This window comes from Symphalangus syndactylus, chromosome 22, assembly GCF_028878055.3.
Source record: "Symphalangus syndactylus isolate Jambi chromosome 22, NHGRI_mSymSyn1-v2.1_pri, whole genome shotgun sequence".
Classification (NCBI taxonomy): domain Eukaryota; kingdom Metazoa; phylum Chordata; class Mammalia; order Primates; family Hylobatidae; genus Symphalangus; species Symphalangus syndactylus.
Genome location: NC_072444.2, coordinates 30,220,686 through 30,240,303, shown reverse-complemented (window position 1 = coordinate 30,240,303; position 19,618 = coordinate 30,220,686). Strand labels below are relative to the sequence as shown.

The window sequence follows — 19,618 nt, the reverse complement described above, 5'->3', positions numbered from 1 at the left end:
TGTTTGTTTGAGACAGAGTCGCCCAGGCTGGAGTCGCCACCCAGGCTGGAGTGCAGTGGCACAATCTGGGCTCACTGCAAGCTCTGCCTCCCGGGTTCACGCCATTCTCCTGCCTCAGCCTCCTGAGTAGCTGGGACTACAGGCGCCCGCCACCACGCCCGGCTAATTTTCTGTATTTTTGGTAGAGACGGGGTTTCACCGTGTTAGCCAGGATGGTCTCGATCTCCTGATCTCGTGATCCGCCCGCCTCAGCCTCCCAAAGTGCTGGGATTACAGGTGTGAGCCACCGCACCCAGCCAGGAAGCACCGCTTTGGTGCCTAAGCGGCCTCCGCCTGCCCCACAGGACACATCTTCCTGTTTCGCAGGCTCTCTCCCAACACTTCTCCTGCTCTCCCTACAACAGGCTGACCTGCAAGCCTGCCTGTGTTCCCTGCCCCATGCCCCATAGACAAACGACCAGACCAGTGGGCAGGGGTTAGGTCAACCCCTGCAGAGCCTGGCGGGCACACAGATACGTGTCTCATTAGAAGTGTAATAACTTTCTTTTTTTTTTTTGAGACAGTCTTGCTCTGCTGCTCAGGCTGGAGTACAGTGGTGTGATCTTGGCTCATTGCAACCTCTGCCTCCAAGGTTCAAGAGATCCTCCCACCTCAGCCTCCCAAGTAGCTGGGACTACAGGCAAGTGCCACCACGCCTGGTTAATTTTTATATTTTTAGTAGATGGGGGTTTCACCATGTTGGCCAGGCTGGTCTCGAACTCCTGACCTGAGGTGATCCACCCGCCTCAGCCTCCCAAAGTGCTGGGATTTACAGGCATGAGCCACTGTGCCCAGCCTAGAGTACATGTTTGATAAGAAAGTTATTCATGCCACTGTGCCTGGGCACAGTGGCTCATGCCTGTAATGCCAGCACTTTGGGAGGCCAAGGCAGGAGGATCACCTGAGGTCAGGAGTTAAGAGACCAGCCTGGCCAACAAGGCGAAACCCCAACTCTACAAAAATTAGTCAGGTGTGCTGGTGCACACCTGTAGTCCCATCTACTCGGGAGGGTCACCTGAGCCTGGGAGGTTGAGGCTGCAGTGAGCCAAGAATGCACCGTTATTCTCCAGCCGGGGTGACAAAGTAAGACCTGTCTCAAAACAAAAAACAAAACAAAAACCATGTACTCCAGGCTCGGTGAAGTGGCTCTTGCTTCTAATCTCAGTGCTTTGGGAGGCTGAGGTGGGAGGACTGCTTGAATCCAGGAACTTGAGACCAGCCGAGGCAACACAGAGAGAACTTATCTCTAAAAAAAACTAAAAAATGAGCCAGGCATGTTGGCATACACCTGTAGTCCTAGTTTTTCAGGAAGTTGAGGGAGGAGGACTGCTTGAGCCCAGGAGTTCAAGGCTGCAGTGAACTATGACTGGACTATTGCACTCCAGCCTGGGCAACAGAACAAAATCTCGTCTCTAAAAAAGATAAAGTAAAATAAAATAGGCCAGGCGCGGTGGCTCATGCCTATAATCTCAGTACTTTGGGAGGCCGAGGCAGGTGGATCACCTGAGGTCAGAAGTTCGAGACCAGCCTGACCAATATGGTGAAACCCTGTCTCTACTAAAAATACAAAAATAGCTGGGCGTGGTGGCACACGCATGTAGTCCCAGCTACTTGGAAGGCTGAGACAGGAGAATCGCTTGAACCCAGGAGGCAGAGGCTGCAGTGAGCCGAGATCATGCCACCACTCTCCAGCCTGGGCAAGACAGAGCAAGACTCTGTCTCAAAAATAAATAAATAAATAAACTCCGTGTGCTCCATTCTAGGACTCCTTCAGCTATACCTTCCTCTGGAAGAAAGAGGTATTATTTACCCTCCACCAATTCTTTTATCTGAGCTCACACAGACATCACTGCCCCCACCATATAGGAAATGAAGACACTGCTGTCATTCTAGAAGGGACAGGGATATATAGTTCTAGGAGTGTGACATGGCAGCAGTAGAGATGACAGAAAGCAGAGGCTGGCTGGGGACTACATCTCTGGCATATGTCAATCAACCTGATGATGAGGCAGTCTGTCATTCTCTGGGACAACGGGATGATCCATAAGTCTGTAAGTGTTTCAGTCCATGGACCAACTCTCCCTGAAGGCACTCTTTCTCTGTGGCCTCATGGCATAGGTAAGGGAGGTGCAAGTCCTGGATGGTGCTGCCTGGCTGGGGCTGGGACAAGGGTCCGGCCCCCGCAATCCTGCCTCTTCCCACCTGCACACTGCCTGGGCTTCATGCCAGTGCTGTACCTGCCCTTGATGTATGCAGTGACCTTGTAGGACGGACAAGATAGTGCCAACCACTGTGATAAAACGAACACACAGTTCTAGTCTCCTAAGCCAACGAAGACCACCAAAGAGGAGCTGCTATCTCTCATATTTACCATCTTGGTGTGAGATTACGGAACAGCTTGAGACCGAATAAAGGCCCCTGTAGGTCTCCGGCTCCAAATTCCAACTGTTTGAAAAGGAAAAAGAGAAGGCATTAATGGTGTTTTATCTCACAGCAGCAACCCAGGCTCAGGTATGTACCTCTGGGTATAATTCCTTCATTCAATTCACTGGTCTTGCCAGGGCCCTAAAAGAAGGGGTGGAAGATTGTTAATGTCTCATCTTAACCTTTGCCAAATGGAGTTGTCTGCTGCCACAGATCCAAAGGAGACCCAGGTTTCAATGGCACATGTTTCATTGGTGTCCCTCCAAAGAAAAAACTGCTCACCTCTGATCCTTGCCTCCCAGGCTGAGGTCAGGAGACCAGCCAGGTCCTCCCACCCCTCCCAGCACAGCTCCCCCACCTGCAGAGCACCAACTGCAGGTGTGTCCCCCCACCCCCGCATGTACTGCCGACTCCTTTTCATTTTCATCCTGTGCCAAATGTCTCCCAGGTCACTGGAGTGGTCCTCAGGGGCCTGACGTTAAAGCCCAGCAGCGGTTCCACACTCGCACAGCCTTGGAAGTCACAGCTGAGCCTGGCTGCCGTGTTTACTAGTCTGGGTGACTTTCAAGCAACTCTTCAATGTTAATTTGATGCAGCTCAATTTGCTCGGCAGAACTGGCTGTTAAATGGCCACCAATCAGTGAACCATCACACTGAAGAGAGCACCTGCCTTCTGAATTGTGCAGGAAAAAGAGCCCACAGGCTTTCTGCTCAAAGGGAACAAACACACTGAGTTTCAGAGGCTGGATTTCTAGAAGTTGGCATCTCATAGGAAACCTTGTTTTTCTATCCTAATTTTAAACTGTGAGGAAGACTGACAGGACTTCTCAGATATGAGACCTATTTATGTTTTTTTTTGAGACGGAATTTTGCTCTTATCCCTCAGACTGGAGTGCAACAGCGCGATCTTGACTCACTGCAACCTCTGCCTCCCAGGTTCATGTGATTCTCCTGCCTCAGCCTCCCGAGTAGCTGGGATTACAGGCGGCAAGTGCCACCACGCCCAGCTAATTTTTGTATTTTTAGTAGAGGCGGGGTTTCACCATGTTGGCCAGGCTTATGAGAGACCTATTTTTCTTTTAGGACCAGTCAACTTATGGAAGTTTGACACTTGGTACCGTGTTACACAACAACGGGGCCCCTGGGGTGAGTTTGAGGGTGAGCTTTGAGAGTGTAAATGTTCAGAAATAAGGCTTTGCATGGACAATACAACTCAGCCAATAGACATTCTTACCTCTCCCCATCCCTTTGCCGAAGTCACTCGTCTGAGCGCAAAGTTAATGGAACCTCCTCCATTTCCATTCTGGGTTGAGAGGCTTCCAGAGAGGATGGCTGTGTCTGTCGCTGTCAAGGGTGCCTAAAAATGGTATTTCCTGGTAATGAATGAATCAAAACAACACGAAGTGCCAATGGCAGCAGCCTAAAGAACGCACTGTGAGCCCAAGGCCAAAGGTGCAGACGACTCCGCTGTTCAGAAGCACACATGGATGCAGAACTGCTACAACAGCTTCACTTTTCTTTCGCTTTGTTATTTGGTCTGCATGTGACCACGAGGGTAATATATTTTGCAAAAGCTTTAATGGGCACATTTCACAACACCAGGGGAAACATGGGGCTGCATGTCCCAATGGTATCAGATAGCACAGTGACTTCACTGTGTGCCTTCCCTCTGTGGTACGCCTGGGGCCTCTCCTGTCCTTGCTTGCCATCAGGGTTCTGGGGAGACTGAAGACCTTCCCATGGCTGTATTCTGTATCAACTGACTCAAGGAGCTCCAAGAGGGGGCAAATTTCCCCAAGTTAGGACTCCACGTTGTTGGCTGATGCAATGGCGAATAAATTAATGAGCTGAGGAGACAAAGACCTACTATAAACGCTCAGGAGAATAGCCTGGCCTCGCCACATCCAAATAGTGGGCAGAATGGTGACATTTTCGTGTGCCCACGGCTCAGGATGAGAGCTGCTATAGCCTTGCGGCACCCAGCAGAATTTGTCTTAAAACTAAAACCGGTTGTTAGAATGATCCATGGAGGTCTGCTTTCTCTCCCAGAACCCCATGACCTTGGGCCTCTACTTCTCCCAGACCATTAACACCCTCTGCTGGAAAGGCCCAAGACCTTGGGAGCCAAGTGCCCCAGCCCACACTCCTGCTGGCTCACATGCCAGCACAGCGGTAACACACGGCTGGGACTGAAGCGCTTTCTTTTTTAAGTGGCTAATTGCATCCTTTCATAAATAAAGATGAGAAAAATCCTGGGCAGACTCTCATTCCAGCTGCTTGGTGTGCTGTGCCTCATTAACTCGAGCCCTTGCTGTACTCGGAGAGGTGGTTGTGTGCTTTACCTCAATGGACTGGGATATGTGCATTTTATTAATTTCAATCTGTGGAAAGCTACTGCCGGACACATCTTCATACTCCTCATCATAGCGATCAAAAAGGTCAGTGGCATCTACTCCAACGCTGATCGTTCCCTGGGGCAGAAAAACAAGCCGTCAGCAGAAGGGGTGGTATTTGTGGAATGAAAGACAATGCTACACTTCAACAGCCAGCTCGCTTTAATTGAACAAGTCATTTGACTTCAGGGTTCACTGGGTTTAGGTAGGACACTCCGCCAGGAAGCCCACAAAGCATGAATGTCACAGTCCGAACCAAACTGCAGAGCATCACAGACGTCCAGAGCTAGAAAAGATCATTTGACCAGGAGAGCCAGTCTGCATGTCTGCAGAGCAATGACACGCCAAAGACAAAAGTATCTTTTCAAATACCAACTTGGAGGCAGTATAGTGTTATGGTAAAAAATTTTCTTATTAAATCAAGAAACCCATGGACAAGAAACATCCTTAGAATTAGTTGCAGTGATACACATAAAGAATAATTGTGTCAAAACAAGCTGTGGTATTCCCCATGGAAAATGAAGTTGTAGTTGCCAAAATTTACAAATTTTTTATATTCACAGAGTAACAGCATGAACACATCCCTGTCATGACGATGATTCTGAATAATCAAAAAAACTGCATGGCAGTATATGAACAATTTGTGGCCAGGTGTGGTGGCTAATACCTGTAATCCCAACACTTTGGGAGGCTGAGGGAGGTGGATCACCTGAGGTCAGGAGTTCGAGACCAGCCTAGCCAACGTGGTGAAACCCTGTTGCTACTAAAAATACAAAAATTAGCTAGGCACACATCCCAGCTACTCTGGAGGCTGAGGCAGGAGAACTGCTTGAACCTGAAAGGTGGAGGTTGCAGTGAGCCAAGATTGCGCCACTGCACTGCAGCATGGGTGACAGAGCAAGACTCTGTCTCAAAAACAAGAACAGGTCGGGCGCGGTGGCTCATGCCTGTAATCCCAGCACTTTGGGAGGCCGAGGCAGGTGGCTCACGAGGTCAGGAGTTCGAGACCAGCCTGACCAACATGATGAAACCCCATCTCTATTAAAAATACAAAAATTAGCCTGGCGTGGTGGCGCGCATCTATAATCCCAGCTCCTCAGGAGGCTGAGGTGGAGGGATTGCTTGAGCCCAGGAGTTCAAGACCAGCCTAGGCAACATGTTGAGACTGTCTCCACAAAAAAACTAAAACGAAAAAACAAAAAACAAAAAACTTCAACTTGTGAAGTAGAGGTTGCAGTGAGCCAAGATTGTGCCACTGCACTCCAGCCTGGGCAACAGAACAAGACTCTGTCTAAAAAAAAAAAAAAAAAAATTACAATCACTGAAAATAAAGCTTGTAATGAAAAATAATCTGAAGCTGATCTTTTTAGGGGGAAAAAACATACAAAATAAATAAGAGTTCAAACGGTTTATGAGATATAATTTTGAAATTCCATAATGGCATTTTGGAGTATCTTTATTTTGGGTAGGAATCTTGGTGGAGCTGTCATGTTTAATTGGGTAAATTTATATTCTGTTCTAGAATGAAATGGAATTGAAAAGGTCTACAGTTTTGTAGCATCTAAATTTGATAAAACATTCAAAACATCATAAATAAATATGATTTAGAAAAATGTCTCAAAGAAAACTGTTGTGAATAAAGTTAAAAAGATAATACCTATCAAAATACTTGGGCCAAGATATTTTTATGTTCTAATATGAAGAAATTTAGAATTGAGAGAATATTTTCTAAATTAAAAATATGATATACAGAGACGAATCAATTAAACGTGTCAAAAATTTCGGCTCAGTGCTGTGGCTCACTCCTGCAATCCCAGTACTTTGGGAGGCAGAGGTGGAGGGATTGCTTGAGCCCAGGAGTTCAAGACCAGCCTAGGCAACATGTTGAGACTCTGTCTCCACAAAAAAACTAAAACTAAAAAAGATTAGCTGGGAGTGGTGGTGGTATCCGCCTGTGGTCCCAGTCACCTAGGAGACTGAGGTGAGAGGATTCCTTGAGCCCGGGAGGCCAAGGCTGCAGTGAGCCGTGACTATATCACTGCACTCTAGCCTGGGTGATAGTATGAGACCCTATCTCAAAGTGAAATAAAACTTGCTAAATATAAATGCAACTTTCATAAAGATGGTAGGCAATGTTATGAAAGAAAAAGACACTGGAAATACACTCTTCAAAAAATAGTGTGACACACTGTGGAAGTTAGATCAAAGGCCTCCTAAGGAACCATGCCTGCGGGTACTCACACCCTTGTACAGAGCCCTCTCCTTGATCCTGAACCTCTCAGGTTCACAAAAGCAACTCTCAGACTTGCTTTTGTCCAACAGAATGCATGGATGTGATGGTGCTGACTTCAAGACCAGCTCACAAGACGCCTTGCAGCTTGGCCCAGGTCTCTAAAATGCACTATCTGGGGGACACTAGCTAATACGTATTAAGTCCAACTACCCACAGACTGCTGTTGGCAAGGAAGCCTGAGCTGGCCCGGGGAGAGGTTGCCTAGAGACAGCGATGCCAGCCACCTCTGCTGAGGTGCGTGAGACATGAATGCAGAAGCCACTGCTGACGTGCAGACTAGCCAGCCTACAGAGGACGAGACCCAGCTGCCATCTGACTGCAACCCCTGTGAGCACCATCCCATCACAGTCAAGTCCCAGCCAATCCACAGAACTGTGAGACAGTATGGAATTGTTGTTGGAAGCCACCAAGTTTGGAAATGATTATACAACAGCACATAATCAGAACACTGATACTGGAGACAGACAGGGTTGGTGAACAGACTAAAGTCTGTGGATACATGGCCCAAATAATGATTCCTACTCTTTTTGAGATGGAGTCTTGCTCTGTCGCCTGGGCTGGAGTGCAGTGGCATGATCTCAGCTCACTGCAAGCTCCGCCTCCTGGGTTCACGCCATTCTCCTGCCTCAGCCTCCCGAGTAGCTGGGACTACAGGTGCCCACCACCACGCCCGGCTCATTTTTTTTTTTTTTTTTTTTTTGTATTTTTAGTAGAGACGGGGTTTCACCGTGTTAGCCAAGATGGTCTCGATCTTCTGACCTTGTGATCTGCCCGCCTCAGCCTCCCAAAGTGCTGGGATTACAGGCGTGAGCCACCACACCCGGCCTGATGATTCCTACTCTTAATGTTCACATAATCAATATAATCTAAAAAATTTGTTTAACTAGCCGGGCGCGGTGGCTCAAGCCTGTAATCCCAGCACTTTGGGAGGCCGAGGCGGGCGGATCACGAGGTCAGGAGATCGAGACCATCCTGGCTAACACGGTGAAACCCCGTCTCTACTAAAAATACAAAAAATTAGCTGGGCGTGGTGGCGGGCGCCTGTAATCCCAGCTACTCAGGAGGCTGAGGCAGGAGAATGGCGTGAACCCGAGAGGTGGAGCTTGCAGTGAGCCGAGATCGTGCCAGTGCACTCCAGCCTGGGGAACAGAGAAAGACTCCGTCTCAAAAAAAAAAAAAAAAAATTTGTTTAACTATACATAGGTGGATGTTTTCTTAAGAAAATTTTATTTTAAGAGATAGAATCTTGCTCAAGCTGTAGTGCAGTGGCAAACACAGCTCATTGCAGCCTCAAACTCCTGGGCTCAAGTGATTCTCCTCCCTCAGCCTCCCAAGTAATTGGGACTATAGGCACACGCCACCACACCTGGCTAATTTTTGTATTTTTTGTAGAGACAGAGTCTCGCTATGTTGCCCAGGCTGATCTCCAACTCTTGGGCTGAAGCAATCCTCCTGCCTTAGCCTCCCAAAATGCTGAGATCACAGGTGTTGAGTCATCACGCCTGTCCCAATATTTTATTTTTCAACTACCTTTGAATAAACTATTTATAGTTTCTCTGATATAATAAAACCAATGTTCATTAAAAAATATTTCAACAAATGATAATTTGAATGATTATTTTATTTTTTTAGAGACAGGGTCTTACTTTGCTGCCCAGGAAGGAGTGCAGTGGCTTGATCACAGCTCACTGTTGCCCTGAACTCTCGGACTCAAGAGACATCCCTTCCTTGGCCTCCTGAATAGCTGGAATTACAGGCGCATGCCACTGTGCCTGACTAAATATTTAAAAAGTTTTTTTTTTTTTTTTTTGAGATGGAGTTTCACTCTTGTCGCTCAGGCTGGAGAGCAACGGCACAACCTCGGCTTACTGCAACCTCCGCCTCCTGGGTTCAAGTGATTCTCCTGCCCCAGCCTCCCAAGTCGCTGGGATTACAGGAGTGTGCCATCGCACCCAGCTAATTTTTGTATTACTGGTAGATATGAGGTTTCACCATGTTGGCCAAGCTGGTCTTGAACTCCTGACCTCAGGTGTTCTGCCTGCCTCGACCTCCCAAAGTGCTGGGATTATAGTCATGAGCAATCTTGCTGGGCTCAGAACTTCTTTCAAAATTGGAGTCAATCCTCTCAAACCATGCTGCTGCTTTATCAACTAACTTATGTCATGTTTCAAATCCTGTGTTGTCATTTCAACAATGATCACAGAATCTTCACCAGGACTAGGTTCCATCTCAAGAAACCACTGTCTCTGTGCATCGAGACTCCTCATCTGCTCCAGCTTGATCGTGAGATTGCAGCAATTGAGTGACACCTTCAGACCGGATCTGGGGACTGAGGGCTCCCGGATGCCACTGAGATCCGAATGAGCGACACAATACCTGAAGTGTCTAACGAAACTGGGAGGAACGTTTCGGCTCTGACAGAGTGTCTGGAGATGACTTTGTGATAGATTTATAGAAAACTAATCAAAGGAAACAAATGAGACAATTACTAATATCACAGAGGAAAAAGTGTTAAGAAAGGCTAGGTAATCCTGGTATATGATCTGGGTCAACTGAGTAATTATATGGTCACAGCAATGTATATAGTGAATATTAATGTAATCCAATTATAATTACACTGGGTGGACTGGAAACTGAAGAAACTAAGAGAGAACCATGTAAACATGTCAGAAGAAACAGCTCCAAGAGCTGGGAGTGGCTGCCTCGAGGGAACAGGAGTCAGGAGTAGAAAGGGGGGAGCGGCAGGGCTTTTCTTTATAAGTCTAGTAAATACCTGACTTTTGAACCTTGTACACATATTACTCTGACAAAAAAATTGAAAAAAAAAAATTCCCCATATCTTAAGGACTTCCAAACAAAAAGCTACCTAAAAACTTACTTTATAGAAAGGTCTTTATAGGCATATTTTTAAATTAGTAGAGTTCTTGTGTCCGTAAACCTCAGCTGTTTCTCACTTGGGAGGATCCAACATAACCATATGACATCAATACTCACAGGCCAACTGCTGCCCCGCTGGCCAGACAGATGTCATCAATGGCCCCAATAATTCCTGATTCAAGTTAATCCAGCCCAGATAGGAGCAATGCCTGCCGGCCCTGGGTCTAGTCCTGCACTGGCTCTGCAAATAGTCTGTAAGACTTGGTTTTTATTTAAATGACATACCCATCCCACCCACTGCTACCTGTTGGAAGACAGAGGTCCTTATCACATTGTGTTCATGACTAGACAGTGGATCAAAGCAGTTTCCATGAGTCCCCAGCAGCCCAACTTGCTCAATGTTCCTTATATTAACCCCAAATCATCTCCCAGTAACACTGACTTGTTGCTATTGGTTCTTGTCTCTTGAACCATCACACATTAAGCCTGGTCCCTATTTCACATTGGGGAAACAGAATGTCTTCAACTCCTACTAACGTCTTCCCTCATCGTTCCAGACACGCTGGCCTCTTTGCTGTTCCTTGAACATACCAGATTCACCTCTCCATTTTGGCCTCTGTGTTGGCTCTGCCCTCTATCTGCAACGCTCTTCACCAGATGGCCACGTGGCTAACTTTGTCATCTGCTTCCCATCCTTCCTCCAGTGGCACCTTTTCAGTGAAGCCTGACTACTCTAATTAAAACTGCAGGCTGGGCATGGTGGCTCACGCCTATAATCACAGCACTCTGGGAGGCCGAAGCAGGTGGATCACCTGAGGTCAGGAGTTGGAGACCAGCCTGGCCAATATAGTAAAACCTCATCTCTACTAAAAACACAAAAACATTAGCCAGGCATGGTGGCATGCACCTATAGTCCCAGCTACTCGGAGGCTGAGGCAGGAGAATTGCTTGAATCTAGGAGGTGGAGATTACATTGAGCCAGGACAGTGCCACTGCACTCCAGCCAGGGCAACAAGAGTGAAACTCTGTCTCAAAAACAGTATCAAGGCCGGGCGCGGTGGCTCACGCCTGCAATCCCAGCACTCTGGGAGGCCGAGGCAGGCGGATCACAAGGTCAGGAGATCGAAACCATCCTGGCTAACAAGGTGAAACTCCGTCTCTACTAAAAATACAAAAATTAGCTGGGCGTGGTGGCAGGCATCTGTAGTTCCACCTACGCGGGAGGCTGCGGCAGGAGAATGGCGTGAACCCGGGAGGCGGAGCTTGCAGTGAGCCGAGATTGCGCCACTGCACTCCAGCCTGGGCAACAGAGAGAGACTCCGTCTCAAAAACAAAAACAAAACAAAATCAAAACAAAAAAACTGCAGCCTTCCCCACTTCCTTCGCTTTAAGTAACCCCCACATCATTTCTCTCTCCTTCTAATTTTTTTTTTTTTTTTTTTTTGAGACGGAATCTTGCTCTGTTGCCCAGGCTGGAGTGCAGTGGTGCGATCTCAGCTCACTGCAACCTCTGCCTCCCGGGTTCAAGTGATTCTCCTGCCTTAGCCTCCCAAATAGCTGTGACTACAGGAGCACGTCACCAAGGCCGGCTAATTTTTGTATTTTTAGTAGAGACACGGTTTTGCCATGTTGGCCAGGCTGGTCTTGAACTCCTGACCTAGACGATCTGCCCGCCTCGGCCTGCCCAAGTGCTGGGATTACAGGCATGAGCCACCGCGCCCAGTCTTAATATATAATTTATCTATTGCATTTACTGCAGCTTCTCTGTCCCTCAACCAGATCATTAAGCTTCATAGCGGGATTAAGTTGTCTGTTTTAGTCTCTGCCGCATGTTCACATTCCTCAAGTGTCTGGCACATTACAGGCACCCAAATTAAATTACTTTGTGAATAAATCAACCACTTTTACCCACCCCCAAACCACAAAATTGCTAATATTAAACCAAGTCAACGAAAGATGACCATTTTCCCTGATTCCCCCCTTTCGTAGCTAGCACATTTCTCCCTGTTAACTCTTATTTTGTAGTTTAATCCCTTCATTCTTGTTCACTGGGTTTAGAACCTTCTGCCTTGGGTCAACTGTGAATGTGATAAACACGTCTTCACTGACATCACTCAGAAATTCTCAGCATGAGTTAGAGCCTTTCTCCCACAATGAGAAACTTCTTACCAGGTAGGAAATGATGTATTTGTAGTCGTTAAGTAGAATCAGTTGTTTATTCAGCCAAGAATGTACCATTCTAAATTCTTTATTTTTTGGTTTCAAATCTTCTTAAAAAAAAAATGTAAAACATTTAACTGACAAATAGAGACTGCACACGTTCCAGGTGTACACTGTGCTGATTTGATACATGCAGACACTGTGTAGTGATGATCACATGTTAACACATTCACCACCACCCAGGCGGAATTATTTTCATGTTTATATTTATCTGGCCATGAGGGTAATATAAGAAATTTCTGTCAACTGCAATCTCAAAAGGAACTCTTTACTAACTGAAAATTCCACCAAAAGAGGTGATACGAGGCAATGTGAAATTCACCTGTTTTATAACTGATGAACCCAGCATGGCACTCATGACGGTTCCCACAGAATCACTTTATCTCAAATGGAACTCAGAGCCTGTTCTCCCCGTATAAACAGTAGTCTTTAATTCTGAAACCTTGTTTGTGAGTGATTATGCTGACATGAGGGGGTGAAACAGCCCTCCGACGGATACTCACTTCAAGACAAACAGCTGTTTTACCTCTGAATCCCTCTGTGCCTTCTATCCCGATTGCCAAGACCACTCTTCTTCTCCAGGGTTTCAGTTTCATTATCACAGTGCTTTCCCAGACCTGATTAACCAGCCTTTGTCCCTTTTCTCCTTACAAGACAACTTCCCACGTTCTCCAATTGCAACAGCAGCCCATTTCTGCAGGCGGTAAATTGCCCCTTCCTGCCACTACGCACAACAAACATATGGCTTAAACAACGCTTCTTCTGCCCCATCATCCTCTCAGCCAAGTCCAGGCAGTTTTATGACATCAGAATCACTTCCGCAGAACAAACTGAAGTCATAACCACGGGTGACTTTGCTGGCTACGGTTATTAGCCAGGGCAACCCCAACATCCTTTAAAAATAATCAAGTGATGCACGCTTACATCTTTATGAAAACATTTTGGCATTTAAAAATATTTTTATGGTTATATGCCTTCCTTGATATATTATTCAGATGGGGTCTCTCTCTGTCACCCAGGCTGGAGTGCATCTTGGAGGCTGGAGCCAGGCTGGCATGATCCTGGCTTACTGCAACCTCCACCTCCAGGGTTCAAGCATTCCTCTTGCCTCAGCCTCCCAAGTAGCTGGGACTACAGGAGCACGCCACCATGCCCAGTTAATTTTTCTTTTCTTTTCTTTTTTTTTTTTGTAGAGATGGGATTTCACCATGTTGCCCAGGCTCTTGATACATTATTTTTATTTATTTATTTAGAAATGGAGTCTTGAGCTTGTCGCTCAGGCTGGAGTGCAGTGGTGCAATCTCAGCTCACTGCAACCCCCGCCTCCCAGGTTCAAGCGATTCTCCTGCATCAGCCTCCCAAGTAGCTGGGATTACAGGTGCCTGCCACCACGCCTGGCTAATTTTTGTATTTTTAGTAGAGATAGGGTTTCACCATGTTGGTCAGGCTGGTCTCAAACTCCTGACCTCAGATGATCCACCCACCTCAGCCTCCCAAAGTGTTGGTGAGAGGTGAAGCCAGCTGGACTTCCTGGGTTGGGTGGGGACTTGGAGAACTTTTCTGTCTTACAAAAGATTATAAATGTACCAATGGGCGCCCTGTAAAAATGCACCAATCAGCGCTCTGTGGCTAGCTAGAGGATTGTAAATGCACCAATCAGCTCTCTGTAAAAAGCACCAATCAGCGCTCTGTGGCTAGCTAGAGTATTGTAAGTGCACTAATCAGCACTCTGTAAAATGGACCAACCGGCACTCTGTAAAATGGTCCAATCAGCAGGACATGGGCAGGGACAAATAAGGGAATAAAAGCTGGCCACCCCAGCCAGCAGCAGCAACCTGCCTGGGTCCCCTCCCACACTGTGGAAGCTTTGTTCTTTTGCTCTCCACAATAAATCTTGCTGCTGCTCACTCTGGGTCCGCACCACCTTTAAGGTAACACTCAACGCGAAGGTCCACAGCTTCACTGTTGAAGTCAGTGAGACTAAGAACCCACCAAAAGGAATGAACTCTGGACACATTGGGATTACAGGTGTGAGCCCCCGCACCAGGCCGATACATCATTTACATTTTTTTCTAATAAAGCTGAATTGTGTTTCTCAGCTATTACACAAACCATGCTGATGATGGAGTCTTCTAGATCAGAGAGGTCTTGCCAAAGAGTGTATATCAACCTCTAATAGCAAAAATGGCCAGGAAATAACGCAAATCTCCATCAAACTATTTTGTCATAAGGTCAAAAAATTAAAGCAATATGCCCGCAGAGACAGTCAAGCTCCTTTGCCCCCACACCCCCAAACAAACCTAACTTAATCATCTGCTCCACACAGGATCTAAACAAGTTCACGAAGGAGGCAGCAATGAAGTCGGACAAGCTGCCTGGGATCAAGTTGCCTTCTAAATATGCTCAAAGTGGCTGCCCTCCACAGAGGGAGAAGATTTATGGGTATTAAGGAAAAACGGAATTAAAATAATCAAGACGAAGTGAATACAACACAGAACGACACTGTTACATGATCTTAAGTCCTTAAAATGCAAGAAATGTGGATGGATTATGCAAATAAAACAGAAATCCGAAGATGGCAGGAGGACGCCCAGGGTGGTCCAGTCAGACTCCAGTTTCACATACTGCTCTCAGGGATGAACCCCACGTCCTGCCCAGCCACCAATTCTCTCCCTGATGCCAGTTCAATGTGGAGGGCCCTAAAGACACTGGGACCCCAGCAACCTAAGGGTGGCGTTTTCCAGCAGGACATACAGACAGGAATTTACTCCCACAGAGCAAAGCAAAGGCAGAAAACAGGTGATTTGAGCTAAGGACTGTGGGGTCCAAAGACTCAACCCAGAAAGCGGGCCTCCCATTTCACGGAGGCAGAAACTGGACTAAGAATGCAGAAGGGACTTGATCAAGGGCACAGACAGGAAGGTGGAATCTGAGTCTGGATGCAGGGCCCTGGACACCAAGTCCAAGGCTCTCCCATGCTGCCTCCCACACACGGATGTGACTGTGTTCGTGCATGTGTGTGTGTGTACATGCATGCGTTTCATCAGCTGGAGCCAGCAGGCGAAGTGGACACACCCCAGGGCTTGGGATTCTACACGTTCCTTCCTGGGCACCATGGTGCCTGGTAAGGCACATTCCACACAAGTCCATATCACAGCCAGCCATACTGCAAACAGCACCGGGCCTGGCCCCAGGCAAAGGCTGCGAGAATTGTTCGAGGGCCATTTTCTTTTCTTTCTTTTTCTTTTTTTTTTTTTTTTGAGACAGTCTCACTCTCTGGCCCAGGCTGGAGTGCAGTGGTGCGATCTCGGCTCACTGCAAGCTCTGCCTCCTGGGTTCACGCCATTCTCCTACTTCAGCCTCCAGAGTAGCTGGGACTACAGGCGCCTGCCACCATACCCAGCTAATTTTTTGTATTTTTAGTAGAGATGGAGTTTCACCGCGTTAGCCAGGATGGTCTCGATCTCCTGACCTCGTGATCCACCCGCCTCGGCCTCCCAAAGTGCTGGGATAACAAGCGTGAGCCACTGCGCCTGGTTTCAAGGGCCATTTACAAATCCCAACTCACAGGTCCCACCATTCCTGACCAAGCCAAGAATTTCCTCCTCAGTATTGAATGAAACACCACCACCACATTTAGTTCTGAACATCATTTTGGTACCAGTACCACTTTGCATTTATATAGCAAGACTATCTTTCCCTAATAAATTAACATCTATTTCATGTGTTTTCAATCTTTTCACAACTTGGCATGGTAGTCAGGACAGAAGTCCTCATTTTACAGAAGAGAAAAGGGAGCATTGTCAAACGGCTCACTCTGTGTCCTGCCTCCTGCTGGCAGCTGTACCTTCTAACCTGGGCTTTTCCTCACTAGGCCTTTTTGCTTGGTAGATACATCAATCTACTGGAAATCCCTACCTAATCTGCTCTTACTGATGAAAACAGAGGGAAATATGCACCCGCGTTTCGGGCGGAATATCACGCATGGGATACAGCCTGCAAACCCCTCTGAGCTGAGGTCCTCTGTCGGGGGTCCAGCTGACAGGCTGACCTCTAAGTCATCAAAAGTGTCCTTCTGTTTTTGTTTAAGGCAGGACCTTGCTCTGTTGCCCAGCTGGAGTGCAGTGGTGCAATCACAGCTCACTGCAACCTTGAACTCCTGGGCTCGGGCAATCCTCCTTCGTCTGCCTCCCAAGTAGCCTGGACTACAGGTAAGTGCCACTGTGCTCAGCTAATTTGTAAGTATTTTGTAGAGGTGGGGGTCTTGTTATGTTGCACAGGCCGGTCTCAAACTCCTGAACTCAAGCAATCCTCCTGCCTTGGCCTCCCAAAGTGCCAGGATTACAGGCATAAACCACCATGCCTGGCTTCCCCATGGTCTTTTTTTTTTTTTTTTTTTTTTTTTTTTTGAGACAGGGTCTCACTCTGCTGCCCAGGCTGGAGTGCAGGGGCGCAATCTCGGCTCACTGCAGCCTGGACCTCCCAGGCTCAAGTGATCCTCCCATCTCAGCCTCCCAGGCAGCTGGATCTACAGGTGCATGCTACCATGCCTGGCTAATTTTAGTATTTTATTTGTAGAGATGGAGTCTCACTATGTTGTCCAGGCTGGTCTCAAACTCCTGAACTCAAGTGATCTGCCCACCTTGGCCTCCCAAAGTGCTGGGATTACAGGCATGCACCACCACGCCCACCCTCCATGGTCTCCTTAAAGCGGAGATCACCCCTTTCTTCTCAGGACAAGGATGTTTGCTCATCTTGAAAGGCAAAAAAAACCCTCAGAAATGGAATGAAAGATATACCTCAGGCCAGGCGCGGTGGCTCACGCTTGTAATCCTAGCACTTTGGGAGGCCGAGGCGGGTGGATCACGAGGTCAGGAGATCGAGACCACGGTGAAACCCCGTCTCTACTAAAAATACAAAAAAAAATTAGCCGGGCGTGGTGGCGGGCGCCTGTAGTCCCAGCTACTCGGAGAGGCTGAGGCAGGAGAATGGCGTGAACCCGGGAGGCGGAGCTTGCAGTGAGCCGAGATTGCGCCACTGCACTCCAGCCTGGGAGACAGAGCGAGACTCCATCTCAAAAAAAAAAAAAAAAAAAAAAGATATACCTCAAATCCTCTCCTTAAAATGCTGGACAGCCAACATCTGGTTATCACTCAATATTTCTGATTAGAAAATGTTTTATTTATTTGGAAGCAGTTTTATGGAGATAGCAAAGTATAGGACATTTTAAAAATCACTTGCATGCCTGTGTGAGATGGTCACAGCTGTGCTCCCTCATTCCACAGAAACATGGCCTGCAGACACATTTGCATAGAGTCCCAATAAGCAACTGCCACACACCCCCAGATGGCCGATTTGATCATAGGACACGGATGCAGGATGATAGTGAGGTTCTCTTTCCCTTTCACTGCTCCTAACACAGCAAACCTCCAGCCAGAACAGCAAAAACACCAAAGGAACAGCCTGCTCCTGCCAGGCTCCCCCACCTCCCCCACCCCACCTCCATCTGCCAATACCGACCTTCCAAACCAGACCTCCCTCTGGGCACCTGGCTGGGAGATCCAAGCAGGAATCATTAGCACAGCTCAGGGCACCTCGGAGATTTTCGACTCTCCCAATTATCCCAAACTCCCCGGCTCGGTTCACCCAGGGTTTTGATTCTCTACCTCCATCTGACCAAAAGATAATCCTGCACTTCTGAGGTCCTCACCTGTTGAGGGGGAGAGTGAGTAGATGGGAGCGGAGGTGTTACCATTTTCAAATATACATTTTTTCCAAGAGAATTAAATCATTTATTGATTACACATGATAATGAGTGATACACAAGCTTCATTCCCATCCATAATTTTATCTGGTCAAATATACTTTGAAATGTGGGATTCAAAGAGATGGACATGTTCTGGATATATGGTCCTTTAAATGCTGTATGGGTGTTAAAAAAACTGCTTTCTGGAATGTATTTCATCAGAGGTTTATCTTACTATGCATCCCAGTTTAAGCTAGCATTTGTTTTCTTTCTTTGTTTTTTTTTTTTTTTTTTTTTTTTTTTTTTTTTTGAGACAGAGTCTCACTCTCTTGTCCAGGCTGGAATGCAGTGGCATGATCTTGGCTTACCACAACCTCCGCCTCCCTGGTTCAAGCTATTCTCCTGTCTCAGCCTCCCACGTAGCTGAAATTACTCGGGAGGCTGGTGGCCATGCACCACCATGCCTGGCTAATATTTCTGTATTTTTAGTAGAGATGGGGTTTCACCATATTGCCCAGGCTGGCCTCGAACTCCCGACCTCAGGTGATCTGCCCGCCTCTGCCTCCCAAAGTGCTGGGATTATAGGAGTGAGCCACCGCACCCAGCCTATTCTTTTCCTTTACAAGGTTTAAAGAAAATAATAATGCTTCTTACAACTTTGTATGGCTTCCGCTCTCCTTCCAACAACGTTGATGATTTGACACAGATCATGGGAGAAGAGGCTGATGGAAGACTGGGGAGCTCCCAGCTCCTTATCATGACAGACACAGGCTCTCTGCCAGGCCGTCCTGCCCGCACTGATAGGGTCTGGCCACTGAGCCCTCTTTTTAAACACAGCTGAACAGTACACCGAACCATGTTTCATTAGCCGTTCAGTACAACTGGAATCTCAAAGTGACCAAGCTATCCTACTTGCCACACAGCTGGGGCACACATGCAAAACAACCTCCCCAGCAAACTGAAAGGAAAAAGAGAGCATACTTAGCATTGAAAAGTAACTCTGACTCAGTAGTGTCACTGGGTTAAAGGACTTAAACTCCATCGGTGATCTGGGACACCGATGCTGCTCAAACAACCCAGTGACCGGTGGTCATGGCACCAATGCCCTGGGGTGATGTGAGCAGGGCCTTCTGCTTAAGGCCATGCGGACATGCCCTGAGCCCTCTGCATTATCTGGCTCTCCATATCCTAACGGGTAAGCAAGGACTTCTGCTGCCTCAACGCTTAGGTGGTTAGGTGGCTGTCCTCTGCCCTGCCTCTGTCTTCTAACCGATTCCCACTGTCGAGGACTTGGGCAGCACAGTCGGAGGAAACGGCCTTCAATGACTAGCCTGTATGTCTGCTTGGCAAAACTCCCTGACTTCTGGAAAAAACAGGGGACTGGTTTTGTCTTCCCTACACATGGTACAAAACATTCATCTCCTGGAGATGAGCAGCAGCGTGACTGATGGCTACCAGGGAGGTGTTTTCCAGAAAGATACGACTTTGACATAATATAAATTTTTGTCCCACCAGCTTGTATGGTTTTACTTTAACAACCCACCAGCACCTCATTATTTCAGACCTGGCTTCTAGTTATGAGGCCTTTTCATGAGGTGTCCTCATGAAACCTGACCCCTGGCTTAC

At 47.3% G+C, this 19,618-nt stretch overlaps 1 protein-coding gene and 1 long non-coding RNA gene across 3 annotated transcripts in view; both read right to left on the bottom strand.

Moving 5' to 3' along the window:
• Nucleotides 1-19,618, bottom strand: part of DNAJC11 (DnaJ heat shock protein family (Hsp40) member C11) — a 71,598-nt gene that overhangs the window by 15,376 nt on the left and 36,604 nt on the right. For both annotated transcript variants that reach the window (XM_055261137.2, XM_063631972.1), the window contains exons 5-7: nucleotides 4,806-4,934; nucleotides 3,698-3,820; nucleotides 2,411-2,484 (exon numbers count right to left, since the gene is read on the bottom strand). In XM_055261137.2, the coding sequence (XP_055117112.1) occupies nucleotides 2,411-2,484; nucleotides 3,698-3,820; nucleotides 4,806-4,934 (326 nt within the window). The remainder of the gene's footprint in view (nucleotides 1-2,410; nucleotides 2,485-3,697; nucleotides 3,821-4,805; nucleotides 4,935-19,618) is intronic.
• LOC134735651 (uncharacterized) lies at nucleotides 8,756-19,612 on the bottom strand. Its single transcript, XR_010118976.1, has 2 exons — nucleotides 17,352-19,612; nucleotides 8,756-17,045 (listed from the first exon to the last, which is right to left on the bottom strand). It is a non-coding gene; the product is annotated as an uncharacterized lncRNA (long non-coding RNA).